The sequence below is a fragment of the Delphinapterus leucas genome, chromosome 13 (assembly GCF_059928025.1).
Source record: "Delphinapterus leucas isolate spDelLeu-1000000601 "Yukka" chromosome 13, BTC_Dleu_Yukka2, whole genome shotgun sequence".
Classification (NCBI taxonomy): Eukaryota; Metazoa; Chordata; class Mammalia; order Artiodactyla; family Monodontidae; genus Delphinapterus; species Delphinapterus leucas.
The window spans coordinates 26,369,484-26,397,095 of record NC_143141.1 but is presented as its reverse complement, the minus strand read 5'-3'; the positions used below and the strand labels follow the sequence as shown (position 1 = coordinate 26,397,095).

The following is a 27,612-nucleotide window of genomic DNA, read 5'->3' as shown; positions in this document are numbered from 1 at the left end:
ATGTTCATAGCACTGTTTACAATAGCCAAGACATGCAAATTGGAGTTTTTGGAGCGACCTTTGCAAACCTGTCACTCAGGGTCCTGGAGTGACACGTCCAGCCCATTTTCGAGGTAGAACGCCCCACCTACCCCTGGGTCTAGCTCCCTCTCTCTCTGGCCTGGGCTTTTTCTCTCCTTAGTCCGACCTCCACGCAACCCCTACGGCTGAGGAGAAAATCAGCCCCATCATTGGTCCCTTCTTGAAGGGGTGGAGCCAGGTTGTGCTCTAACCCGCCGCCGCAGGCCCAGCCGCACCGAGGAGAGCAGAGTGGGACCGAAGCTGGTGGCGCCGAGGCTCCGATGAGGCTGTGGGGCGCGCCACACCCCGGCGGCCAGGCGGTGGCAAAAATGCCGGCCTCTGTTGCGCGGCCCCGACCGCGCCCGGGGCCGTCCCCGGCCTCGCCCTTACCCCTGCTGCTGCTGCTGCTGCTGGAGGTGCTAAGCGGCCCGGTGTGTGGCCGCGTCCCCCCTTCGGTGCCCAGGATCTCGCTTCCTATCTCCGGTAAGGCGCGTGCGCCCTCGCCCTTATTCCTTCGCGCCGCGCCCAGACGCCGCCTGCAGGTACCCGGACCCACTTGCCCTCCCCACCCGGGAAGCCGCACCCGGGCCCCCACAGCTCAGCCCACTGCGTCCCGCGACGCCCAAGCCCCGCCCGGTTGCGGGCAGGACCCCCGCTTGGTGCTGCTCCAGCGAGCCGGGCGACTCGGCTACTACGACCAGCCCAGGAGACTCCCGCGGCCCCTTATTAAGGCAACCGCCCCTCACCGTGCAGACGCAGACCCTGAGGCCCAGGGAGGGGAATGGGGGTTGCCGGAAACCCTCTATTTCGAAGTTTCCTCTCCCTTATTCCGCTCTTCCCTCACATGCACCTGTGTCCGTCACGCCAGCCTGACGCCCATCCTGCTCTCAAACCCATCGGTCTTTCATACTACTCCAAACACCCATCCTTCTGATTACCAGCTCAGCATTTCCATCTGCCCACTTCTCAAATTCATTTGGTTATCATCAGTTCTAACCTCCTCCGAGCCTTTTGTCCCGTTCACAACCCTAATTTCCCTAACTCACTTACCAGTCCTCTCATCGCTGACACCAACTCCCATTTTCCGATCCACCATAACCCTCCTAACTTCCTCAACGTTCCCTACTCCCTCTACCCATTCCCTATATTGAGTAGCTGGGAAACGATTCAATGAGTTGATTTAAAATTCTTTTTAAATGATTTTCAAAGTCTTCAGAAGGAAAAAAGGAGGAGGGAGATGTCCTTTCAAAAGATGTGAAAGAAGCCAGGGGATGCCACAAGGTTAAAAGTGGTCGTTGGAGTGATTCACACTTTAAAGGCTCTTTGTTGAGGCAGGTATGAGTGTAGCTATGAACCTTGTGTTTTCCTCAGTGGGCAGTGAGTATTAGCACCTTGGGCAGACAGAACCAGTGAAGGCAAGAGTACATCCTGTTGGGAAAAACTCAAAACTGGGTAATAGTAATTTAGAGTCTTCTACATTACTTCTGTCATTTCAGACCAGTGACATATAGGGATGCTATGAATCCAGTAGACAAAGTTGTGGTCAGAGCCTGTGTTTCAGTTTGTGTTGGAGCAATAGCCACAACATGGAGTTGAGGTTGCCAGTCTGGGTTCATATCCAGGAATCCAGAGAGGTCTATATGACAAGGCGAGGCAGAGGTGGGGATATGAAGGGTGGTTGGGTGATCCGGGGCTTATACTAAGCATGGGATAGTAGTCAGGATACAGCACAGACATGAGTATGGGTGTGGGAGGATTGGGTGGGGGGGGGGCTCCATACATCGGCACATCTAAGAATGCATGGCCATTCTACTAGTCTTGAAGGTAGCTGAGCAGATGAAGCAGGTAGAGCAGAGCTGTATGTGTCAGATGCTTCCACGTATGTTATCTCATTTAATTTTCAACAACCCTGGATGGTGGTGTTTACAGATGAGGAAAGTGATGCTCAGAGAGGGCAAGTAACTAATTCAAGATCATACATCAGGTAAGTGAAAGAGCCACATTTAAACTTGGCCTGATCCATTTCCAAAGCACATACTCTTCTTGCCCCCTCCACTCTCTTACCTCTTTGGGTAGAATTAGGGTGAGATCAAGGGTGGTGGGAGAGAGAGGAGATGATCTCCTAATGTGATGGTGAAAAGAGTGAGACATTTCCCTTCTAAGTAAAAAGGAGTTACTATTAAGTAGTGATTCAAGAAAAAAGGAAATTTAGAGAGAAAAGTACTTGTACCTTTTACAGGTATTTTCAAATTATGTATCATGTTGCTATGAATAGAAATAGATATTAAATAGACTTAATATTTATGCTATTTTAATGAAGTGTTCTATTTGTATAGAAAAAGCGTACTTTATTGTGTGCTAAATACTCTGGCCTCATCAGTTATCTTTCCCTGGGGACATTAAATGGATGGCCTGTCAAGGCTTTGTTTTTGCCCTTAAGGCTGCTAAATAAATGGTACTTGGAAGAAAACAAAAATTGGCCCCTTTGGCTTTGCCCTTGTGGACCCAACCCTTATGAAATGATGGCTGATATCACTCTTCACTTTCACCCTCTCTTCCTGCCAGAGGCTGACTCCTATCTCACCCGGTTCACCATCCCTCAGACATACAATTACTCCGTTCTCCTTGTGGATCCTGCTTCCCATATGCTTTATGTCGGCGCCCGGGACACCATCTTCGCTTTATCCCTGCCCTTTTCAGGGGAGAGACCTCGCAGGGTGAGGGATGAGAGTGGGGAGGACCTCAGATTCTAGAGCATGTGATTAGATCCTTAGTTTTATGGCATGTGAAGGGGGGTGTTGTGGTAGGACGGGGAATGTTGGTGAAAAGGAATAAGGGTAGGTCGTCAACCTTATTGTCTCAGCTGAGGGTGAAGGGGGTGGGTCATGGTGACTGGGGAGGCTATGAGGGAGGTTCATGATTATGGGGAGGAGGCCACAGTGACCAGGGTTCAGGTGGCAGTGGAATCATTAAAATCACATTACTCTAGGGCAATAACTTTCAAACTTTTTTGACCACCCCTTAGTAAGAAATATATGGTACATTTTGACATAGCACACCAACTGAAAGAAAACTTTCTTGAAACAATATCTACTCTCCTATATGTGATACATTCTGATATATTCTATTTCATTAAAAATAATGTTGGATGAGATTTCACAATTGATTTCATTACTCATTAATGGGTAGCGAGCTCCAGTATGAAAAACAGTGCTCTGTGGTCGGGGGGTTGTCTCTGAAGTTTCCAAATTGATGGAGGTTGTAGAACTGTGTCACCTAGCCTGACTTGGGAGGAATTTGGGTGAGAATCTGAGAGAAATGGTCACTCTTCCTTTCTTAGATTGACTGGATGGTGCCTGAGGCCCACAGACAGAACTGTAGGAAGAAAGGCAAGAAGGAGGTAGGTATAAATCCAGGCCCTGGCCTGAATGTCAGTTGAGGCCTTGGCCCAGCCCTGACTCTGTGTCAGTCCCCTGCAATGCTCCCATCCCAATGGGCCCAGGCAGGGACTCTAACAACATACCAAGACCTGCATATAACTGTCTTAACACTACTTTTCCTTGTACCTGCTGCTTCTGATTCTCTAACCATCTCTGACCCTTAGGAAGAATGTCACAATTTTGTCCAGATTCTCGCCATTGCCAATGCCTCTCACCTCCTCATTTGTGGCACCTTCGCTTTTGATCCGAAGTGCGGGGTTATTGTGAGTGACAGGGGTGGAAGGATGGGAGGGGTCTTCTGTGAGTGACTGTGACAGGGGTCATGCTTAAGACAACCCTTGTGCATGATAAGCATTGGGGGTGAGGGATGTCCTCATAGGGTAGAGGCTTTGTCCACTGAAGGAGGGTATGAAAGGGAGGGGGAGGGAGGTTGTCTGTAGAAGGTAAGGAATATAAAGTGAAAAGAGGGACGTAGTGGGATGGTGAAGGAAGTGAGGATGCCAGCTGGCCTGTGGGGAGGAACTTCAGAGGCCAGTAGCTCATGTTTTCCTTGTCCTGTGTATGCTTTGTCCAGGGAGCCTGGGTCCATTTCTTAATCAGCACTGTCCATACCTGTTTCTTCCTCCCATGGCATGTGATGGTCCTCTACCACCTTCTCCACCTCCGCTGTCAACCTCATTCTGTGTGGGCTGTGACCCTTTGCTCTCACAGCTTCTGAGGTCACTGTGTATTAATGCAGTACCTGTTGGCCCCATACTCTGGATCTTGCCTTCAAGGTGGGCACTCTGTCAACCATGTTTTCTTCTTGGTCCTGTTCATTGCTGCTAAAGCCCTGGACATCTCCAACCTCACACCCAGGCAGGCTTGGGACATGGATACTCCTAATCACATCTAGGTTGGTCATGACCTCAAAAGTCCCTGGGATTGGTGACATCTTAGGAAGCGTGTTAATGTTTTGACTCCTCACCTTTTCTCATCAGTTATCCAGTAGTCAAGTACTGTTCCTCTGGCTGCACACATTTGTGACCAGGCCCTGGGAAGAGTCACATGTCCTTCATATCACTGGACACTTTTTATCCCTTTCTGCTAGGGGTAGGAGGGAGTACAACAACTCCCTTTCCTGACCCTGATCCTTAATGGTAGATCTTGACTTCATCCTTCTGCAGCCTGCAGTAGTCCTTGCCACATGGATCTAGTCAGTGTGTAGCTCCAAACCTCTTTGTTAAACATCATCCTTATATTTCTGACTTAGGAATGCTGTAATTGTATATGCTTGATTGCCTTAGCCAGTCCCTCTGGGCTCTCCTTGGAGTTAGTTGCGTTTATGTTGAGTTATTTTCATAATGCTGGTGATAGACTCCCTTTTGAGGTGTGAATAGTTCCCTCATCCTGGGAAGGTTTCCCAGTTCAGGGTGGTGGTGAAAATCTCTATATTCCTTCAGGTAACGCTGAGGGCCTAGCTTCCCTACAGTTCTCACAAAGCTCACAGAAGTAGCAGTGGAACTGCCATTGACATATTTGTCCTTTCCTAGTATACATAGGATCAGGGAGCCCATGGGTGTGAATACCAGAGCCATGGTTTACAGACGATGTGATGACTCCAAGTTAGTTCCCCAGGGCCTTCCATTCATCTTTGGCTCTCTGAGGTGGGACCCTAATCGTTGTTAGATAAGTATCTAGACAGAAAATGTTCTGGACATACCTGTCAGGAATGGTGTGACTTGGACCCCTATCCATTTTTGAGGAATATCAGCAAACAAGAACGAAGCCGGGGGCCTGTGTACTGCACTCCTACGACTTGTAGCTCTTTTTCTGAACCCTCCTATCCCACAGGCTCATGAAATGAAGGACCATCCTTGGATCAAGGCTTGTTTGTAGGAGAATAGAAGGTACATTGCCTTATTCTTAGTGCTGAACTTCTCATGTCCCAGACTGATGACTTTGAGACTGTGTGTAACAATCTGAGAACTTTGACTAGCTGATCCAGATATAACAACTTGCTCAGAGTTGATTGCTCAGAGAAATGAAGGTTCTCACAAAAGGAAGTTTAAGCATAGGACCTACCAGTTCCAACAATGTGGAGTGTTGCCCTTCAGTGACAGCGCATCAGACATTGGGGGAAAATATTTTAATTTGTTTTTCTGGGGGAGCTCCAGCAGTTAACAGAAAAAATGTTAGACTTATAACAACAGCAACAACAACAATGAGAAGACTTCCCATTCAATTGAGTGTCTACTCTGTTGCAGGCTTGGTGCTTGATACTTTACATTCACAATTGAGTTTAATTCTTATCACCATATCATGATATTTATTTATTATGATAGTGATGACACATCATGATAGTATTTATTCCCAATTTACAGGAATGAAACAGAAGTTCTGAAAAGTTAGGTAAAAGTCTGAGATATATAGCTGGCCGAGGCACAGCCAAGATTCAAACCCAGGTTTGTCTGGCTGTGCTCTGCTACCTTGTCCCTCTAGTCCAGCCTGCACCCTAGAAGAAGACCTTAGCTGGCTTCAGTTTCTTGTGACATTTGATTTGTTTCATGTTAACAAGGACCACCTCCCCCTACCCCTCACCCCCAATCTCTTAGGAAAGGTCCTTTATATGCCTTGCACTCTTCTTGGCCAAAGTCAAAGGATGGGTTCTAACCCCACAGCTCAGTGAGAGCTTGCCTACATAGCTCTGGCTTTCAACTTGAGGGACTTGCCTTCACGACAACTCATGCTGATAGGACTGTGCTGACACAATGATATAATGAAGAATCTCAACATTCAGATAATGTGGTGGTGTGGTCTTATCCTTTCAGACCCTAATTAAATGTCACTTTGACTGTACAGTAATCATAACCTATGTAGTTAATCAGCTCCCTTGCTCAAAGGCTATAAACCTAGATAATGTGATGATGCCATTTGGGGAAACTGGAAGAGGACGAGTTTCAACATGTTCAGTTTTTTTTTTTTTTTTTTTTTTTACCGGTACGCAGGCCTCTCACTTTTGTGGCCTCTCCCGTTGCGGAGCACAGGCTCCAGATGCGCAGGCTCAGCAGCCGTGGCTCACGGGCTCAGCCGCTCCGCGGCATGTGGGATCTTCCTGGACCGGGGCACGAACCCGCGTCCCCTGCATCGGCAGGCGGACTCCCAACCACTGCGCCACCAGGGAAGCCCCATGTTCAGTTTTAATAGATCATCTCTGTGAGGAAAGGAAGCCCAGCAGTCAAGTGCAAACATGGACTAGAGTTTGGAAGACATCAGGCTTTAGAGAGTTTGGGGAATGATTTGCATAGAAAGTCTGGGCAGAAATGTGAAAATTAATGAGATCTTTAAAGTATATGTGAAAAAGACTAAGGATACATGGTTAGAGGCTGGAAAGGAGAAGAGAAACAACCAAAGGAGATAGAGAAGCAACAGATAGGAGGAGGGGCTCCAGGAGGGTAGAATTTCAAGAGTCAAGAAGTAGATTATTTCAAGGAGGAGAGTGAATCAAAAGTATCCAATGGTGCGAAAAGATCAAAGAGAATGAGAACTGAGAAAAGGCTCATCCTTTATAAGTCCTCGGTGAAATGTAACGGAATAGTTTCAGGCATAATTTGTTTTCTAGGAATAACAGGTGATCCATGTTTGGTTAGAAGAAGTAGTAGTTTGGGATAAAGAGGCAATGGTGAGCCATTTTTGTCATTCTGTGGCTCAAACATTTATTAAGTCAGTGACTAATAGTCCAGGAATATTAATCTGGGGTGGGTATAGAGAGTAAATTGGGGGCAAGGCGAGGCAGTGTGGAGAAAAGGAGGCGATAAGACAGGCCCACAGCAGCAGGTAATAACCCCATGTTCAGAGCGCCCAAATATCTTGGTAATCTCTCACTGAACTGTCATCTTTCTCCTCTGGCTACAATGTGTCCACCACCACACAGGACAGATGAGTATGTTTCTGTGGGGTCCTCCATTCTGGAAGATTCTTGACCCAGTATTCCCTTTGAGGGGACATCAGATCACATCTCACTTTAACAGGTCTACTTCAAGGCTCTCTCAGTAAAATGAAACCCTGTTTGCCAACTACAGGAAATAAGTGGACAGTCAGAATGGGCCAGTGGTACACTGATGCTCAGGGGACGTAGATCTATGTTGGTTCTCCAATTACCATCACAGCAATAAGGCTCCAGCAACACCATATGTCCATCCTAGTTTGTGAACTAGGGATATCATGCCTGGTACTTCGTGTCATAACTGATTCCTAACTGGCCATAGTTAACTTCCCTGTCAGTCCAGGTTGAAATCATCTGTGATTTTCATTTTTAGATGTTATCTTGAAGCCCCTCTTAGTGCTGGATGCTCAGCTAAGGTCATGTCTGGCTGGCTCTGTGGAACTCTTACACCTCTTGCCCACCCCCGCACCCCAGGTTAGTCCCTCTGGAGTCCCTGGATGAGGAAGACACTTACCAAATTCTCAGATTCTGACCTCAGCTTCAGTTCTTCACTGACTTTGTAGATTCCCTTCCTCCTTCTGTGTATCCTTGACTCTGGTTCAGTCTTTTATTCGTGGGGTGGGATTAGGTGAAGGATGGCCCTTCTCTCTAGACCCCTGATATATATGGTCCTATATCAGCCTGTACTTTTCTTTACCCTTCCTAAGTGCTCCAGCCCTCAGCTTTCTTCCCTGGTCCTCCTTATCCTGTAGCACGTTCTCCAGCCAGTTGCAAAGCTGGCAGTTCAGCAGCATTTCAGAGGAAAGGTCTGCCTTTCAGCCTCTTGGTGTCTTCTAGTGCCATCCTAGGTGTTCCTTCATCAGAGCATGTGGGTGTTGGGAACTAGGGGAATTGAGGGAAGAGGAGTAAACTGATGAAAAGAGGGATGGCAGAGGTAGGAAATGCAGGAATGAGTGGTGGAATCAGGAATAGCAGACTGGGAATATGGGGATGGTAGTGGGGGAATGGGAGATGAATGGGAATTGGGTTTTTTCTTCATCTGACCATCTTTTGTAATTCTCACCATGGACTTCCCCATGACCTCTAAACCAATTGCCCCCTTCTGGTCTGTAGGATGTGTCCAGTTTCCAGCAGGTTGAAAGACCTGAGAGTGGCCGGGGGAAATGTCCTTTTGAGCCAGCTCAGCGGTCAGCAGCTGTAATGGCTGGTGAGTGGGGAGAGATAAGAACCTGTGACTTCTTGCTGTAATTGCCTCCTTCCCCGCCCTGCTGTTGGAATTTCTGTGTCCTTTCTTTACTTTCATCAGAATGTCTATTATTCCCACATCTCTTTCCGGCCTTTCCTGTTCTTCCCAGAGTGCTTGTGTTCTCCTGCTTTTACCCACAGAGTATCATTTCTCTTGCTTTTCTCTAGAGGATATGTCACTGTTCACAGTAGACTGTGAACATTTCCTCTGTTAATCTCATCTCTGTTAGTCATTTTTTCCTGTTTTTAAGAGGAATCTACTGCAATGCATATTATAATAAATTTGCAAAAAGTATAAAGAAGAACATAAGAAATCTTTTAGAACAGCATAGTCCAAAAGAACTTTGTGTGAAGATGGAATTGTTCTGTATCTTCAATGTCTAATACGGTAGCCACTGGTTACATGTGGCTATTGAGCCCTTGAAATGTGACTGGTGTGACTGAAGGGGAGAATATTAAATTTCATGTAATTTTAATTTAAATATAAATAGCCATTCATACCTAGTGACTACCATATTAGCACAGTTTTAGAGTATTCCTACTCTGAAAACCACTGCTAGTATTTTAGGATATTTCCTTCTAGCCTTTTTAATGTGTGTGTCCACATGCATATATACTCATGCACATATATTTGGCTGGCCAGTCCTTTGTTGCTCAGAAAAATCAGTAATGACTATTAAAGAAATTCCTTCTGTTACTTCCTTCAAACAAACTATATATACATATAGAGTTGCTCAAGTGTTCAATGGTTCTATCACAGATTATGCCTAAATCTTTTCTGGAGAATGATTGACTAATTCTTTGGTAGCCACAAAGTGAACTGTTTGTGTGCCACATAGCCTGTATTTTAGGTTAGACTACTCCACATGCACTCTCCAAATTCAGTGAGAACCCAACGATTTTTCTCATGAGAGTATAAAACAAGCAGGTGAACAGAAATTTTATGAGTGTGTGTTTTATGAAACTTCTAAATGTCATGCTACATGGATATAATTTTGAATATTTGTCATGTGACTTTATATCATAGGCATTTCTATATAATTTAAAAATTCTTTGTGAAGAAAAATTTTAATGACATTATGCTACTCAACCTGTGAGCATACCATAATTTAAGAATTCCAAATTATTTATGTAAATTTATTTTCAAGTTTATTTAGTTCACTTCAAAGTTTTTGCTATTGTCTCTAATACTGTAATGAACATTTTTGCACGTAAATTTTTATCCTCATTTTAGGTTGTCTTCTTAAGACTCCTGGAAATGGATTACTATATTAAAGGATGTGAATATTTTACAGCTCATTATCTGTTGCTAATTGAGTTTTTAGAAAGGGTATACCAATTTACACCCTAAATCAGCAGTAAATGAGAGGTTTTTCACATAAATTTCACCACACTGTTTTGTTGTCATTAAACATTTTTTTGTGTGTGTGTGCTGATTCAAGGCTAGAAATAGCACCTTTAACAAAATATTTATTTATTTGGCTGTGTCAGGTCTTAGTTGTGACATGCAGGCTCTTCGTTGTGGCTGCAGGCTTCACTCTACTTGTGATGCACAGGCTCTAGAGTGCATGGACTCAGTAGTTGCAGCGCGCGGGCTTAGTTGCCCCGTGGCACGTGGGATCTTAGTTCCCCGACCAGGGATCGAACCCGCTTCCCCTACATTGGAAGGTGGATTCTTAACCACTGGATCACCAGGGAAGTCCCAGCACCTTGTTTTAATCTGTATTTTTTTGAATATTAGTGAAGTTGAACATTTTTCATGTTTTAGTACTTATTTTTATTTCTGCTTTGGTCAATCCTCTGCTTATGTTCTTGGGCCAATTATCAGGTAGGATATTAGTATTCCAATCTACACCTTTTCCTTTGTGATTATATCTTTTAAGCTAAATCCTTCAGTTAGAGAGCAGATAAAATTTTTTTCCCCAAACATTTTAACTCTGATTTATTTGAAACTTATTTTGACAAATGGCATGAGAAGGGAATCAAAATTGATTTTTCCCAACTAACTATTCAGTTGACTTAGCATCATTTACCACACTGTTTTTTTCTTCCTTCATTAAAGTTGCTACGAACCTTATTATAAAATATTGGACAATATAAATTTTAATTTAAATATTGCACAATATTTTATGAAAAACAAAAATTGGGATGTAAGATCTAACCTTAAACTTTGTTGTTGTTGTTATGGACCATTTTTAAAGTCTTTATTGAATTTGTTACAGTATTGCTTTCAGTTTTATGCTTTGGCCTTTTGGCCGCGAGGCATGTGGGATCCTAGCTCCCTGACCAGGGATCGAACCGCACCCCCTGCATTGGAAGACAAAGCCTCAACCACTGGACACTAAACTCTTTTCTTATGCATGACTTTATTTGTAGGAAAAGTCTTAAAAGCTGCACAAATTAAATCACTCTTGGGCTTCGCTGGTGGCACAGTGGTCAAGAATCTGCCTGCCAATGCAGGGGGCGTGGGTTCGAGCCCTGGTCCGGGAAGATCCCTCATGCTGCAGAGCAACTAAGCCTGTGCACCACAACTACTGAGCCCTAGAGCCCACAAGCCACAACTGCTGAAGCCTGTGCACTTAGAGCCTGTGCTCCTCAACAAGAGAAGCCACCGCAATGAGAAGCCCTTACACCACAACGAGGAGTAGCCCTCGCTTGCCGCAACTAGAGGAATCCCGCACGCAGCAACGAAGACCCAATGCAGCCAAAAATAAATATAAATAAAATAAATAAATTTATATATTAAAAAGTCACTCTTAGTCATTCAGTTAATGATTTACCTTTTCTGAAACGTAATGAAATAACAAAAGTTTTTGAAAATGAACATAAAGTATATATCTAGTAAATACGATATTTGAGTTGTCATTTTTATCATTCATCTACAGTTGAAGTCAGTGAGACCTTGTTTATACGCATGCATATTTGAATAAAAGTTTAGTCAATAGTTTGTTTTTCTTAGCTTTATATCAAGCATCTTTGGCAAAACGCTGAACCAGTCATTAAGATCATTAAGAAAGATTTCACAGGTTTAGCAGTTATGAATGTCTCTTGATTCTACATAATTGTTTATCAACAAAATGACTTCTCAATTGCAACAATCTGAAATAATTAAAATACTTTGTTTCAAGCAGTATCTTTAAGTACATTTAACCATCTGTGTGTAATTTCTCTGTGTTCTCTCAGCAAGTGGAACACAGCATGTAGTTTAAGAATACAAATTTCATAGATAAGATAATTGTATAACAAAGAACATTTTCAAACAGGTTAAGTCTTTTTTTCCCCCAGGTAAATGAAATTTAGTGTTGCCTTTCAGCTGATAATTGATGGAGGTGTCAGAAATCACTTTCTAACAGTTTAGAATGGCTAGCTCAAGACATAGAACCTCCATGGCTTTTTCTGTCTCAGATCCAAGTCATAGTCAATATCAATATTATAAGTTTTCCTCTGAAGTTCTTTATAGGGCTATAATTTAAATTTTTTCTTGGTCTGACATAATGCCAATATTTAGTTGGAATTTTTTTTTTTTTTTTGGTGATACGCGGGCCTTTCACTGTTGTGGCCTCTCCTGTTGCGGAACACAGGCTCCGGACGTACAGGCTCAGTGGCCATGGCTCACGGGCCTAGCCGCTCCGCGGCATGTGGGATCTTCCCGGACCAGGGCACGAACCCGTGTCGCCTGCATTGGCAGGCGGACTCTCAACCACTGCGCCACCAGGGATGCCCTAGTTGGAACTTTTAATGTTGATCCATTGTGTCCTACTGGCCCTTGTTTTGAAAATAGCAGTATAGAAGATAGTGGCAATATTATTTAAGAATTAGAACCAAAATTCCCAGTTAGGAGCTATACAAATGTCCTTAAAGATAATAGACATATTTTGAAAGAAAAGAGCTTTTAGTAATGAAAATATTAGAATATAATGGCAGGAGTATTTCTTATTTTAAATTATAAAAATTGCAGTGTGCATTGTGGAAAATTGAGAAAATATAGAAATGTATAAAGAAGAAAGTGAAAAGTTTATTGTAATTCAGTCATCATCAGGTAACCACTATTATTATTTCAGAGTATTTTCTCATACTCTGTGTGTGTGTGTGTGTGTGTGTGCTTGCACGCGCGCGCGCATGTGTGCATATTTATAATAAATTGGAATTGTCATGCATATTTCACTTATTGTATACTGAACATTTTCTCATCATAGAATTTGTTTAATTATTCAAAACTTGATTTTTAGTGATTGTATACTTTTTCATCGTATGAATGTAGCACACTTATTTAATTATTCCCATATAATTATACATTCAGATTTTAAAATAAATTATTGCTTTTATAAATAATGCTGCATAAGGAATCCTTTTACATAAATTTTTATGTAAATCCTTTACATGAATCTAATTAATTGCATGAGTCAATCCAAAAAGTAGGATTGCTGGGCCAAAGGATATAAAAGATTTTTATAGTACTTGATGGATTTGGCCAAATTTCTCTCCAGTGAGTCCTACCAGCAGTGATGAGAGGGCCTGTTTCATTACAGCCAGTTAGCCCCCAAAATATAGTTAATAAACATAAAACAGTGACTTTCTCCAGAGTCCAATTTGATGTTTTTGATTTACATTTCTATTAGTGAGGTCGAACAGCTTTTCATGTGTTTATTGGCACTTGTATTTCTTTAGGAAAAGGTCTCAGATATCTTGTCTTCAAATTTGACATTTATCTGTACTCCACTGAGATAAAATTAACAAAAATGATCTCAGTGTCTCTATTTGCACTATTCCAATTCAGAAAAATGCAAATATTTTGACAGTAATGTTCACATTAGCCTAAGAACATCTGCAATTCCTTCTCAGTCTTCTTTGCAGCATCTTTGTCTTCTGCTCATCCTTTAAATGTTCCTTAGACTTCCACCTAAGATCCTCTTCTCTTGCATTCTTTGTAATTGTGATCTCAGCCAGCCCCATGGATTCTGTTTCTACCAGATTCTGATGCCTCCCATACATTATCTGGAGCTACAGACCACATATCCAGCTGCCTTCCAGACATCTCCACTTAGATGTCCCACAGGAATCTCAAAGTCAGCATGTCCCAAACTGAGCGCATCATCTTCACTCACCTCCCCCAAACCTTCTCCTCGACCAGTGTCCCCTTCTCTGAGTGCATAGTGCCATTACCCACCAAGGTACCCAAGCTAGAGGCGGTGATTTGTCATCTCTGGTCCTCCCTATCACATTCAATAATAAATAGGGCTCTTATAAAGAAGAGCAGAAGAAGGGAGCTTTTGCTTTCTCTTTGGGAACCCGTCTCGTGTTTTTCTTGTCTCCTTTTGGTCTCATTGCATCTTGTGATTACTGCATCTGCCACGGAGCCCTGTATGTGTTCCAGGTGCGCTGGGTGCTGCCAGCATTTTGCGGTCAAGCTTATCTCTTAAATCCATGAGTGTGTACCCCAAGACGGCATTCACACATCGAAACAAGACAGTTATAGAAATCCTATATGCCAGGAGAAGAAAAGGTAAACACTGCATCTCCAATGATCTGTAATTATGTCCTGATAATAGGCTGTTTAAAAAAAAAAAGAAAAAAAAAGGTATCCAACTGGCATAAACTTTAGATAAGGAAATAGAGAATATTAGGTCAGGAGCTGTCTATCCTGCAAAGCTCTGACCATGAGAAGAAAAGAGAGTGGAAGAAGGCAGGCTAGGGCATGTTTAAAACCCTCTTTTTAAAGATAATGAGTGATAATTCCTATTATAAACCTTCTTTAAAAGTGAGCATTTTGATACCAGAGTGAAAATTTGAACCCCTTCAGGGTGTAGTGAAATATTCACTGCCATGGCTTATATCCTAGTCTGTCAGGGTTGGGTTGCTAACATATCTGGGAGGTCTATGTTCGCAGGCTTTACATCTGAGCAAGTAGAGATCTATTTCTGCACGTAATTGTCATTTTTCTTTGGCTGTGATTCTTCCTCTTTGTGGCTTTCAATCTTGTTTTTCCTCGTATTTCCAAAATGACAGTATCTTAATTTTTAGGGTTATAAAAGTAAAAGGTGCTAACTACAAAAAATGTTCAGTGAATACAGAAAAGTAGAGAGGAGAAAATAAAAATCACTTGTAATTTCATTAGTCAGAAACAAACATCAGTAACACTGTCCAGTTGTAGCTCCTTCAATCTTTCCTGTGCCTACAGACATATATACATATTTTTTAAAAAATAGGGTTGAATTATACCATGTGTTTTTTTCTAACCACCTTGTTCACTAAACTCAACACCGTGGGCATCGCTCTCTTCGGCCTATCATCTTTTGCCAATAGCAGATGTATGTTTTCACGTTTGCTAGCTTGATCTAGTCAGTAATAACTTGCCAAACAACTGCACATACAGGGATACTTTATTATATGAACAGTGCAACAGAATATTTGAAATTGACTGTTCTGGAAAATTCAGGGCATGTGGTGATCTTGTGTCCTCCTGTGTCCTCCTGCCCTCGTAATTGTGATGGCTGTTGTTCCTTTTCCTCTGTGTGTGTGAAGATTGTGTTGTAAGCCCCTTAGCACTCATGGAACACCTGAAGCCCTGCTACTCCCTCCCAAAGTGTCTGATCCCTGCTGCTATCCCTTTGTGACCCTCCACTCTCTCTGCTGAGTGAGTGTGCTCGTCAGCAATCCTAGGCTCCGGAGTTGCTGACCTGCCCCCATTTAACCCCTTAGAAAGTTTTGGGACTTCACCTCCGTCCACCACGGGGTCCTTGCATTGTTGTCTGTGGTCCTTTACCGTTTCCAGAATATTTATGAGTGTTCCCCCTCAAACACATCAAGTCATGCTTCCAAAATATTCATAACTGTCTCTTCCACCACATCTCCCCCATTCTCAGGGTATCCATGACACAGCTTCTGTCAATAGTTTCCGTTTTAGGGTGTTTTGTGTGTAATGCTTTTAGGAAAATTCTTATTCCAATTCTGGCTTCTGTGTCATGTTTTTCCCCCTGGAACTACTGAGGATTGGCTTATTTGCTGCTCCATTAGCTGCCAGAACCTTTGCCCCAAATCTGATTTTCTCCCTCATGAAATACTCTGGAAGGGAATGAGATGCCATTTTATAGTTGTGGCCCCCCTACCTTATGGCAACAAATCAAGCATATGGCCCCCTGAGGTTCCTAACACATATTGGATGCCAGCCGTGCGCCAGGCCCTACCTGGGGCTCTCTTTTTATCTCATTTAACCCTCAGCACTGCTCTGGGTGGAAGGTGGTATTATCCCCATTCTACACTTGAGGAACCTGAGGCTTAGGAAGGGTAATTGCCTAAGATCATACTACTGATAAGCATTCAGGGTTCAAACCCAAGCCTTCCTGACTCCAAAGTGCTTGGATTCTTTTTACAAACTCGAGTGATAGTATAGTCTTCCCTCCCACCCAGTAAGGAAGGGGGTTTCTAATTCTTTACTATTGCCCTCAGAGGGCTCCTGACCCTTTTCTTGCTTTGCATTAAGTGTTTTTAAGTGTTAGTGGTTATCATTTCAATGCCTGAGACATGCAGCTTCACAGGAGCATCTATGAGCCCAGGACGTAGTGCTTCCCTCAAGGTGGCCCTGCCCTCTGCTGCCTCCCTCAGTGCACATGACCCCGCGGCTCTTGCTGGGGTTTCTGGGCACCAGCCTCCAGCACTCCAGCCTTGCTTGCTTCTCCAGCCTCTGACTCTTCTGAGTCAGTGCTCTTCTGAGTTGCCTTCAAATGATGGTGCCCCAGGGCTCTCTCTCGCTTTCCTTTTCTCCCTGGCTTTCACATTCCTGTGGTAACTTAAGCATGACTCCTAGGTTGCCTGACGCTGGCCCTATTGTCCACACCCTTCTGTTCGATTGCCTTCCAGCGACTCCAACCAGATGTCCCAAAGGTGCATCAACCTTAGTGGGTCCAACAACTGAACTCACCTCCTCTCCAGCCACCTTCTTTATGAGCCTTATGTCATTTCTTTGCTTGGTTCATAATATCATAATCTACTATTATGCATCTTATAAGCGGAAACCTTAGAGACATTATTTTACTCCATTCTTTCACATCTCATATTCAACTGATGTTCACATCTTGTTAATGGGCTCTACCTCAGAAATATCTCCCAAATCCAGCCCCTTTCTTTCTTCTACCAGTGCCTTAGTCCTTCTTTGTTCTTGCCAGGACTGTGTGAAGGCATAACTAGCATTTTCTTCCTAAAAAACAAAACTAATTACATCATGCCTCCTCAAGAAAATCTCTGCAGTTTTGCCCTCACCTTTAGGATAAAGTCCACATTTTCCTGGCGTGGAAGAGCAGATTCATCACAATTGGGCGCCTATCTCTGCACCTCTAGCTCATCTCTGCTCACTTGCCCAGCAGCCCCTGTGCCCCGCTGGAGCTCCAGCCATGGGGAGTGCCCCACATCCCTGAACATGGCTCCCCTCTTCCCCACTTGCCTGTCTTCCTCCCGAAGTCCTTCTACCTGGCAAATTGCTCATTCTTCAGAGCCAGCTCAGATGTGACCTCTGAGTTGCTGCTCCCCCAGTTAGATGTGGCTGGGTCCTCCTCTGTGCTCCTACACACATCTGTGAGTCCACGCCTCTTGGTATCTGATTACGTTTGTCTTCTGGACTCAAATGGGAATTCTTGGGGGGGACAGTGATGTGCTTAGCACCCAGCGCAGTGCCTCTTACGTAGTAGGTGGTGAAGGAATGCTTCTCTGTTCTTCTCTGTTCTCTCCAGAGTCCCTGTGATACTCAAGACTCCACCGGGGGTTTGTGACCTTCTTGTTCCCTGAGTCATTGTCTCCGCTCATGTCTGAGCCCTTGGCAGTGTTGCTCAGAGTGGCTATAGTTCTTTCACATTCAGCCCACAGAACTGCACCTCCCCTTCCTTCCCAGAATGCCTCTGATTTCTCTCTTTTCCAATCCCCACCATTCCTAGAGCACCTCTGCACCTCCACTGAACCAGGAGGGAGGATCTGATTCCTCGTTGTTTCCTCTGGCTGGCTGTGAAATATCCAGAAATCCCCTAGGTTGGTGTTTCTCAAAGTGAGGTCTTGAATCACCCACATCAGAGTAACTCTGACTGCTTGTTTGAAACGTAGTTCTTGGGCCAACCCCCAACCCTACTGAGTGAGAATTGCTGGGCCCGAGGCCCAGGAATCTGCCTTTTGATCAATTCCCTAAATGATGCTAGTATACCCTAAAGTTGTGCCTTGTTCCAGGGCAGTATACACCCCCTAATACTCAGAAAGAACAGTAGTTCCCTCAGACATTTACCGTAGTGGGAGAACTTAAGTAAGATGGGAACGTGCTGCAAAGCAAACCTCTTCCTGGAAAGTTACCATGTAATTATAGGGTAGAAAAGTCCTTAAAAATGACAACAGCAAGAAACAGACCAACAAAAAAAATCTTGCTTTCCACAGGGATAGCTTCTATTCTTCCTTCATATACATGAACATTCCAGCAGTTTTTCCTTAACAGCGGTTCCCGTTACTGCCCCGGAGCACTTTATTTCTGTTTATTTTAAGTGAGGTAATGCATGTCGTGCTTAGCATTGCCTGACACTTAATGTGTGCTCAGCCCCTGAGGGTTCTTGCCCCTGCTTTGCTCCCTGCTCTGCCTGTGACCCTTTCTGAAAGCTTCCTCAGTGAGTCTGACAGTCCACCTCCTCCCTGTCACCCTGCAGGGGGCATCCTCTACGCTGCCACTGTGAAAAACTACCTGGGGACGGAGCCGATTATCTCCCGGGCTGTGGGTCGTGCTGAGGACTGGATTCGGACAGAGATCTTGCCATCCTGGCTTAACGGTGGGGAGAGGGCAGAGGGGGGTGGTGCTGCTCTGGGGACAGAGTAGGTGGAGGCTGGGTGGCCCCAGGCTATATCTGTGGGATCTGAGGCCACGGGTCTCCCCAGCCCCAGCCTTTGTTGCAGCAGTGGCCTTGAGCCCAGCCGAGTGGGGGGATGAAGCCGGAGACGATGAAATCTACTTCTTCTTTACGGAGATTTCCCGAGCTTTTGATTCATACGAACACGTTAAGGTCCCGAGGGTGGCCCGTGTGTGTGCGGTAAGACCCTGATCCCAACTGTCTGTCTTGTTTTCTGCTCTGCCTGTCCTCCTGTCGTTTCCTCTGTTCTCTGTCTTTGTATTTCTCCTCTTTCTTCTTTTTTGATGGGCAGTGACTACTTTTCTGGGAGCTTGAGGGATGTGGCGAAAGGGCTCTGGCCTCTTTTACCCACTTATTATCCCGTGTGACACTGTAGTGTAGAGGTTAAAGGCAGGAACTGTTGACAGACCTGGGTTCAAGTCCCTGCTACACTGCTTACTGCCTGTGTGACTCTGGCAGTGTCGATTTGAGGACTAAACGAGGTAACTTATGTAAAGCATGTAGTGCAGAACTTTATAAGTGCACAATAAACATCATTGTTGTGATCCTGCCCACCCCATACCTCATTGTCCTTCTCAGTTACTCTGTATCTCTGTCCTTGCATTTCTATGCATCTGTCTCCCTATCTGTCTGTGTCTGGGGGAAACTTGTATTGGTCTCCACAGTCCTCCTCTAATGTTGTTCTTCTAAAGAGAACTTCCTATGTACTTGTCACCCCAGGGGGACCTTGGGGGCCGGAAGACCCTCCAGCAGAGGTGGACGACCTTTCTGAAGGCTGACCTTCTGTGTCCAGGGCCTGAGCATGGCCGGGCCTCCAGTGTCCTGCAGGACATGGTCATTCTTCGACCTGAGCATGGAGGGGGGATGCCCATCTTTTATGGCATCTTTTCCTCCCAGTGGTGAGGGGGTCCTGATGTGGAGAGTTACAGGGTGGGAGATACCTGGGGTTGGTGCAGGTCAGTGCGGTCTCCAGTGGGGGTGGACTCTCCGTGGAGCCCTGCTCCTTCTGCCATGAAGCAGGCTGCATAGCTCCCTGTGCGTTTCTCATGGGTCATCTCATTTGACAGGGGATGAGTTGCCTCCCCTAGTTCCCTCTAAATATCCAGCTCCAACCTGTGACCCTTCCAGGGAAGGGGCTGCCATCTCTGCTGTCTGTTCCTTCCGACCACAAGACATTCGGACAGTGCTGAATGGTCCCTTCAGAGAGCTTAAACATGACTGCAACAGGGGACTGCCTGTCATGGACAATGATGTACCCCAGCCCAGACCTGGAGAGGTGAGGGGGCTGGGACAGTTCTTCACCTCACGCCTGAATTGCCCCATTAGGACAAGAGCCCAACTAAGCATCACAGACACTTCCTGGCCCCTGGGAAGCTTTATCACTCATCCTGTGTTTCCTTTAGTGCATCACCAACAACATGAAGCTCCAGCAGTTTGGCTCGTCACTCTTCCTTCCTGACCGTGTGCTCACCTTCATCCGGGACCACCCACTCATGGACAAGCCAGTGTTTCCAGCTGATGGCCACCCCCTGCTGGTCACTACAGATACAACCTACCTCAGAGTCGTGGCCCACAGGGTGCCCAGCCTCTCAGGGAAAGAGTATGATGTGCTCTATCTGGGGACAGGTATGTTTAATAGCCAAGCAAGTTGCCCATCCAGTGCACACAGGTTGTCGCCATAGAGAGGGTCCCATGCATACAGGTGTCAGAGTCCCAGGCACAGGTACAGTTATGTTATTATGTCTTGCCCCTTGCTTGCTTCCTAGAGGATGGACACCTCCACCGAGCAGTGCAAATTGGAGCCCAGCTCAGTGTTCTTGAGGATCTGGCCTTATTCCCAGAGCCACAGCCAGTTGAGAATATGAAATTGTATCAAGTGAGTTGTAGATTTTGGCGACTCTGGTGGGGAGATATCTGAGTCCAGAGCCAATCTGTGACATTGAAGTCTGGGAGATCCAGCGTGTTTCTCTTCCTCATTCCCTTTCTGTAGAGCTGGCTCCTGGTTGGCTCCCGTACTGAGGTGACACAAGTGAACACAACCAACTGTGGCCGTCTACAGAGCTGCTCAGAGTGCATTCTGGCCCGAGACCCTGTCTGTGCCTGGAGCGTTCGGCTAGCTGCGTGTGTGGCCCACACTGGAGAGCATGAAGGGTGAGGGTGGTGGCACTGGTTCCTTGCCTGATGTCCCCAGGCTCTGGCCTATCCATATGTCTGTGTCTGTTTCTCATGGGTTAATGCTGCCCTCTCTCTCTCTCTCTCTCTCTTTCTCTCTCTCTGTGTTTCTTAGTGTCACTTGTGTGTCCATCTGTCAGTCCATACTAACCATCTCTCTGTCCTCATCAATGTCCCTGCCTCCCTGCTGGACCTGCCCTGACTGTGTGGTTGATTTCCATGTTGCCATACGCTTCTCAGTTTTCATTTTCTTTGTTTTTTGGCCGCACCACGCGGCATGTGGGATCTTAGTTCCCCGACCAGGGATCGAACCCGCACCCCCTGCATTGGAAGCGTGGAGTCGTAACCACTGGACTGCCAGGGAAGTCCCTCGGTTTTCATTTTACAAGTGCTCTTAGAAGTGTTTTCACAGTTGACAACTCCCCTCCTTCCTTCCTTGAAAAACTCTATCCTGTTGCCTTCTATGACTCTGCATTCTCCTGGTTTTTCTCCCTACCTCACTCTCCAGTCTGTCTCCCTTACTGGTTCCTTTTCCATCCAGCTTCTGGATGTTGATATTCCTCAGGGTTCAGTCCTTCTCTTTACACTTTCATGCACTCTCTAGGTGATTTCATTCTCATTGTATTCAGTACCAACTGAGCGCTGGTGACAACCACAGATGTATCTTTAGCTGAGGTGTTTTGTGAAACAGAAAGTCATCTCACTGACCCTCACAGAATTTTGATTAGCTCTGATAGAAAAGAAGTTTTCTCTTTCTCTTAACAGAGAAATTTTTTAACAGAGATTTCCAGAGAAATCTTGTGGTTGTGGACCACCAGCTATACTTCTTGGAAGGTTCCTGTGTTTCTTTCAAAGTACCCCACCAAACATCTTTCTGACAGACCTAGTGCAAATTTAATTCTCTGTAGTCTGCTAGAAATATTTGTAGAGTTTGGCACGGCAAATGTCATGAGTATGAGAGGTATTGGGGAAAAATTTAGTGATGAAGAGAATGTTGACTGATAATTCTAGAGGTGACTTATGAGATGATGGGAGGTGCAACTGGTGAGTGAATGTTCAGTACTGAGGAGGGTAGAGGGGGTGTTGACACTGGATTTATCAAGTATTCTCTTCTTTATAGGCTGGTTCAAGACATAGAGTCAGCGGATGTCTCTTCTTTGTGTCCTAAGGAGCCTGGAGGTTTGTATGGTTTAGGGAACGTGGGTAGAGTGGATGTAAAGGGCCTAGAAAGTCATGTTTTTGGACCTAGTTTAAAACTTGTATCCTGGAAGTTATGGCAGCCTTACTCTCTTTGGGAATCCCCTTTTCAGCTTGGTGCACTGTGGCCCCTTCTCATTTCTCGTGTCACCCCACATTTCTAACACCTCCAACCTACAGCCTCACCACCTTTTGTGCTTTTGCTGTCTCCGCAGAACACCCAGTGGTGTTTGAAGTTCCTGTGGCTACAGCTGCACATGTGGTCTTACCATGTTCCCCGAGCTCAGCCTGGGCATCCTGTGTGTGGCACCAGCCCAGCGGAGTGACTGCACTCACCCCCCGGCGGGATGGGCTAGAAGTGGTGATATCCCCAGGGGCCATGGGTGCTTATGCCTGTGAATGTCAGGAAGGTGGGGCAGCTCGTGTGGTAGCTGCGTACAGCTTGGTATGGGGCAGCCAGCGGGGCGCTCCAAGCCGGGCTCACATAGTGGGGGCTGGACTGGCAGGCTTCTTCCTGGGAGTTTTTGCAGCATCCCTGACTCTCCTTCTGATTGGTCGGCGTCAGCAGCGACAACGACAGAGGGAACTTCTGGCTAGAGACAAGGTGGGCTTGGACCTGGGAGTCCTACCATCTGGGACCACAAGCTACAGCCAGGACCCTCCCTCTCCCTCTCCTGAAGATGAGCGGCTGCCCCTGGCCCTGGCCAAGAGGGGCAGTGGCTTTGGTGGCTTCCCTCCACCCTTTCTGCTTGATCCTTGCCCGAGCCCACCCCACATTCGGTTAACTGGGGCTCCTCTAGCCACATGTGATGAAACATCCATCTAGGGCTGGGCAAATAACCACTAGTGCATGAGTGACCACTGGATGGAATGACCATTGGGACGCTGGGGGTCGATGGTCATGGAAGATCGTCGTGGCCTCTGAGTTTTCTTTGTCTTTTGAATGATCACTTCAAATTCCCTGTCTGCCTTTTCTGGGCCTGGATGGGCTCAGGGCCAGGGCTTTGCCTGATTCCCATAAGAGATCAGAATTACTCTTGCAGTGAATCAGGACTTTCCCTGCCCCTGCCCTCTCAACCCCTATGACCCCTTCAGCCCACTATCTTGGGCCCATTAGTTTGGGGCTAGGCCCCAGGACATCGCTGTGACTTTGCTTTCCGTTTGGGCCCTGGCCAGAAGGAGGAGCCGTGGAAGTGCTAGGGGACTAATGTGCACTGACTCCTTTTGCTGGTTCTCCCAGTTTATCTGATTCTCTGTGGAGAGTGCATGATTCCCCAACTGCAACATGCAATCTCTGCCCTGAGATCTACCCCATCCCAGTTTTCCTTCTTCCATGAAAGAGCATGTGTAAATACACAGATGTTCATAGGTGACCTGGACACATGTGCATGGATGACTGGTGTATTCATGGGAGGTTGAGAGGGTCAGGTTGGAATGAGGGCAATACCTACAGGACTTTAGACCCTGTAGCCAGTGAGGGAATGGCTCTCCTTTCTAAAAGGAGAAAACCACTTCCATGTCTCCATCACCTCTCACAGCCCTTCTGTTGAGTAGAGAAAAACTCCCAAAGTGACCTTCTGGGTGGGAAAGGCAATGGTACATCTGACCCCATCTTTCTCTTTGTTTTTGCCTTCTGGCTGTCACCACTGCCATGCACAGCTGCTCTTTCTCTGGCTAGAACCCTTTCCTTGGCTTCTATTAAAACTTCACAACATTCTAAATATCAGGGGATGAAAAAAGTGGAACAGTCATGGGAAATACAAGCCGCACAAAGATAGGTTTATATCAGTGACTTTATGACTTTACTCAGGTTGATACCCTTGCTCTAAAGCAGGAGTTCACCTGGGGTCCATGGCCTCCCTGAAATCGCATGCAAGATGCTGTCTGTATATGTGTGTCTGTATTTTTCTGGTGGTGGTGGGGCTTGGTTTGTGAACTCTCATTAGATTCTCAAGCCTTAACAAAGTTAAAGGACCACTGCCCCAAGGTCACCACATGTTGGCCAAGCTGAGGTGGTGACAGGCAGGGGCAGCTCTTCCTGCCCTTTGGCCAGCCCCTGGACTGGCAGCCACTGGATACCTTCTTGTTGCTCCATTTCCTGGAAGGTGGGCTCTCTGCATATTTGAAGACACTGTCAGCTCTCACCAAATTTAAAGACCTCTTCCTGCTTCACAACTCTCAGATGCTCTAGGCTTCTCCTGCTCAGTTCCTGTCTTGGCCTGTGAATGTGCCTCATTCATCCCTGCCGAGGGACTCCCTTGAGCTCCAGTGAATGGTCCAGCCTTTCCCAGTTGAAGTTTTCAGCTCTACTTGCCTTGGCAGCAGCCTGTGAACTACTCAAGAGTCCCCTTGGGTCTTGAATTATCGATGGTTTTGCCATTAATAAGTGTATGTTCCTCAGCAAGTAATCTAACCTTGGAACTATGGTTTACTCATCTGTAAAGTGGAGATAATAATACCTACCTCAGGGTTGCTGCAAGGATTAAATGAGAGAACATGTAAACAATAAAGCACTCTCTATACCAGTAGAGGTTGTTATTGTAAGAATTGGCCTATTCTGCCATAATCATGTAGCTTAACCATCTGATAAGCATGACGCATGCAGTCACTTTAAGCCTCATTTGGTGGGAGGAGAGTCATTGCCTCACACAGACATCCTGTCCTGGGGCATCTCTGGTGAGATCTTAGCTGCTAGTGTCTAGGTTTTGGGAGGCAGGGGCTGTCATTTTCATAATCTTCACATGTCTTGGCGACCTTATTGGTCTTTCTATATGGGAATGGAGGGGGGCTCTGTATTCTTTGGTTTATCCTTACTCACTCTGCTCTCTTGAGGTTATGGGTTAGTTTCATTTCCAGGAATGAAGGGAAATGGGAGATTTCAGCAGGATCTGGGATCTCTGTGAAAAGGGGAGAAGAGTTTCCCAACGAGGGGGAACCAGATCACAGTGGATTTGGGGCATTTGGTCCTTGGGTAGTGGCTCTGGTTGGAGGAAGATGGGATGAGGAATGTAGGAAAACTGAGGAAGGATGGAAATAGACATGAAGGGAGGAGAGCTACATCTTAGACTGTGGAAAGTTCAAGCCCCAAGAGTGAGTGATAGCATGGAAATGTGAAACCAGATCCCAAAGAGATACGTGTGAATAACTGATTGCATTATCTTTGGACTGTGGGGGTGTGGGATGGGAGAGGATCCAATGATAAGGGAGGTGAAGGAGGGTACAGGGTTCCGGCAGGTAGAATTGTGAGGATTCTGGCAACCAGAGACCTGACTGGCTTTTGCGCATAAAAGCAGCCAGGGAGAGGGTTGGGGATGGGGCTTGTGTTTGTGTTTACCTCCAAACTCTAAAGATTGCCCGCTTTCTGGCCTTCACTCTGAAATTCGCCTCTGTTTTTGGTTCTGGTCCCTGGTCCATAAATTGTGACTCTCAGCTTGTCACCCCTAACCAGTGGTCTGCTGCTACCCACGTGACCTTACTGAAAGTAGAGCCAGAAAGAGATGCTCCCTGTTCACTCTCATGAACCAAGTGAATTCCAGCATACCGCTGGCCCTAACCCAACAGGAGGCAGACTCACATCTTTTCCCAGGAGTCTCCTGGCTCCCTAGCTTTCCGCAGTAGCCCCACAAGTGATGGCAGGAGAGGGCTCCTTTAGGTATCGGCTGGGCCTTGTCCCTCCTGGCTACTCTGCCCCTGTCAGAGGGGGGCGGTCATGGCTACAACAGACTGTTCTTGGTCACCTGCACAGAGATCCTATCTCACAGGTGTGGGGATTGAACTTGCCTTTTTGGTTGTAGTAGAGCCAAGGTTGGAATTTTTTTGTTTTTGTTTTTGTTTGTTTTTGCGGTACGCGGGCCTCTCACTGTTGTGGCCTCTCTCGTTGCGGAGCACAGGCTCCGGACGCGCAGGCTCAGCGGCCATGGCTCACGGGCCCAGCCACTCCGCGGCATGTGGGATCCTCCCGGACTGGGGCACGAACCTGTGTTCCCTGCATCAGCAGGCGGGCTCTCAACCACTGCGCCACCAGGGAAGCCCAGTGGCTTCTTCTTTGTCTTTGGATGTAGAGTATCTTTTTTGGTACGTTCCAGCATATTTTTGTCAGTGGTTGTTCAGCAGTTAGTTGTGATTTTGGTGTTTTCGTAAGGAGGGGGTGAACTCACATCCTTCTACTCCACTATCTTGAGCTAATCTCCTCTTACATCTCTTCTTAACCGGCAGCTAGAGAAACAGACTTGAGACACCAACAAAAACTTTGTACCTCTAAGTGGACTCCCCTGAAGATACTGAGACAGTCTAGACATATATATGCCTTATATGGTCTTTTTTGTGTATCCAATTTTACATAATAAAACTAATAAAAACAAGATGTTTTTCTGTCTGTGAAACTAGCAAAGATTTAAAAAAAGGTGGATGATACTTTGTGCTGACAAGGGTTTGTGGGGAATTGGGTATTCTCCTATCCTATTGTTGGATGTGAAATTTGTACAAATTCTATGGAAGGCATTCTGTCAATATCTATTAAAAACATAAAAATGTATGTATCATTTGACCTAATAATTACACTTCTGGATATTTATTATTTTTAGGAAATAATGGCATAAGTGTGCAAAGATGTATTTCTAAAGGTTTTCATTTTAGTATTTTATATGCCTAAAATATTAGAAGAATCCAATTATTCAATAAGAGAAATTTGGTTAAATTAGACCCAATATTGACTTGAAAAAAGGTCCACAACATTGTTAAGTTAAAACAGAGAGAAAACCATAAGGAAGAGAGGAGCAACCCCTGACAGCCAGGAGCTGGCCTGATGTCACTGTGGGGACCTGGAGTTCTCCTGTTTCATAGAACACCGACATCAAGTAAGGCCACTCAGCAATGTGATGGATGGGACAAAAACAAGACCACTCTGTAATCGTGTCTGCACACAGACAAAACTGGAATATTGTGCAAACCACAAATATGACCAAACATCTACCTGTCCTTGCTAATAGAAGTGACTGCTACTTCTTTACCTGTTCTTCACCAGCTTTAGCCTAGCTCCAGTCACCTCTCCTTCTGGGTGAGATTTATAAAGGTACCCAAGCATTAGAATTATGCTGCTTCCTGGCAACACCCAATCTAGAGCAAAGCCCTGCTTCCTTAAATCCTCCTGCAAGCCCCTTAGCACAAGCGTGAATGCTGTAAGTTCTTCCTAACAGTCTCTTACTGAAACACCCCACAGTTCCCTGTGCTGTGCATTCTCCCTCGCTGTAGAGTGATAAACCTAGATACAGCTGTGTTCCTGGTGGTCTTTGGATGGAGATAATGACAGTTCAGTCCATTATTGTTCGTAATAGATACTTACTTCCATTGTCGCAAAAATGTATGGAATAATACACACCAAGCTGTTGGCAATGGTAACCTGGTGAGGGATTTTACTTTTTTTTTTTTTTTTCGGTACGCGGGCCTCTCACTGTTGTGGCCTCTCCTGTTGCGGAGCGCAGGCTCCGGACGCGCAGGCTCAGTGGCCATAGCTCACGGACCCAGCCGCCCCGTGGCCTGTGGGATCTTCCCGGACCGGGGCACGAACCCGTGTCCCCTGCATCTGCAGGCGGACTCTCAACCACTGCGCCGCCAGGGAAGCCCCTGGGATTTTACTTTTGATTTACTATTGTTTTTGGAGGGGGGAAAGGGAAGAAAGGAAAGAAGAAGGAGAAGAATGAGGAGA

The 27,612-nt window shown here is 45.7% G+C and overlaps 1 protein-coding gene across 3 annotated transcripts; it reads left to right on the top strand.

The window, feature by feature from the left end:
* The first annotated feature begins 318 nt into the window (after window positions 1-318).
* Window positions 319-26,241, top strand: SEMA4F (ssemaphorin 4F). Of its 3 annotated transcripts, XM_022563071.3 has the most exons (14): window positions 319-543; window positions 2,626-2,777; window positions 3,401-3,460; window positions 3,665-3,763; window positions 8,539-8,632; window positions 18,342-18,461; window positions 18,568-18,719; window positions 19,260-19,438; window positions 19,668-19,815; window positions 19,943-20,165; window positions 20,306-20,415; window positions 20,530-20,690; window positions 21,832-21,890; window positions 22,124-26,241. In XM_022563071.3, the coding sequence occupies exons 1-14, from the start codon at window positions 342-344 to the stop codon at window positions 22,732-22,734; spliced, it is 2,370 nt and encodes a 789-aa protein (XP_022418779.2). In that variant the 5' UTR covers window positions 319-341; the 3' UTR covers window positions 22,735-26,241. The 3 variants fall into 3 exon arrangements, with proteins under 3 accessions (XP_022418779.2, XP_022418785.2, XP_022418781.2); XM_022563077.2 differs by lacking the exon at window positions 2,626-2,777; XM_022563073.3 differs by lacking the exon at window positions 3,665-3,763.
* Window positions 26,242-27,612: the final 1,371 nt, after the last annotated feature.

Coding starts and splice junctions, on each gene's coding strand:
- SEMA4F (XM_022563071.3), top strand. CDS start 342: ATGAGGCTGTGGGGCGCGCCACACCCCGGCGGCCAGGCGGTGGCAAAA. Junction 2,778..3,400: donor CAGGGGAGAGACCTCGCAGG/GTGAGGGATGAG, acceptor TTCCTTTCTTAG/ATTGACTGGATGGTGCCTGA. Junction 3,764..8,538: donor ATCCGAAGTGCGGGGTTATT/GTGAGTGACAGG, acceptor TCTGGTCTGTAG/GATGTGTCCAGTTTCCAGCA.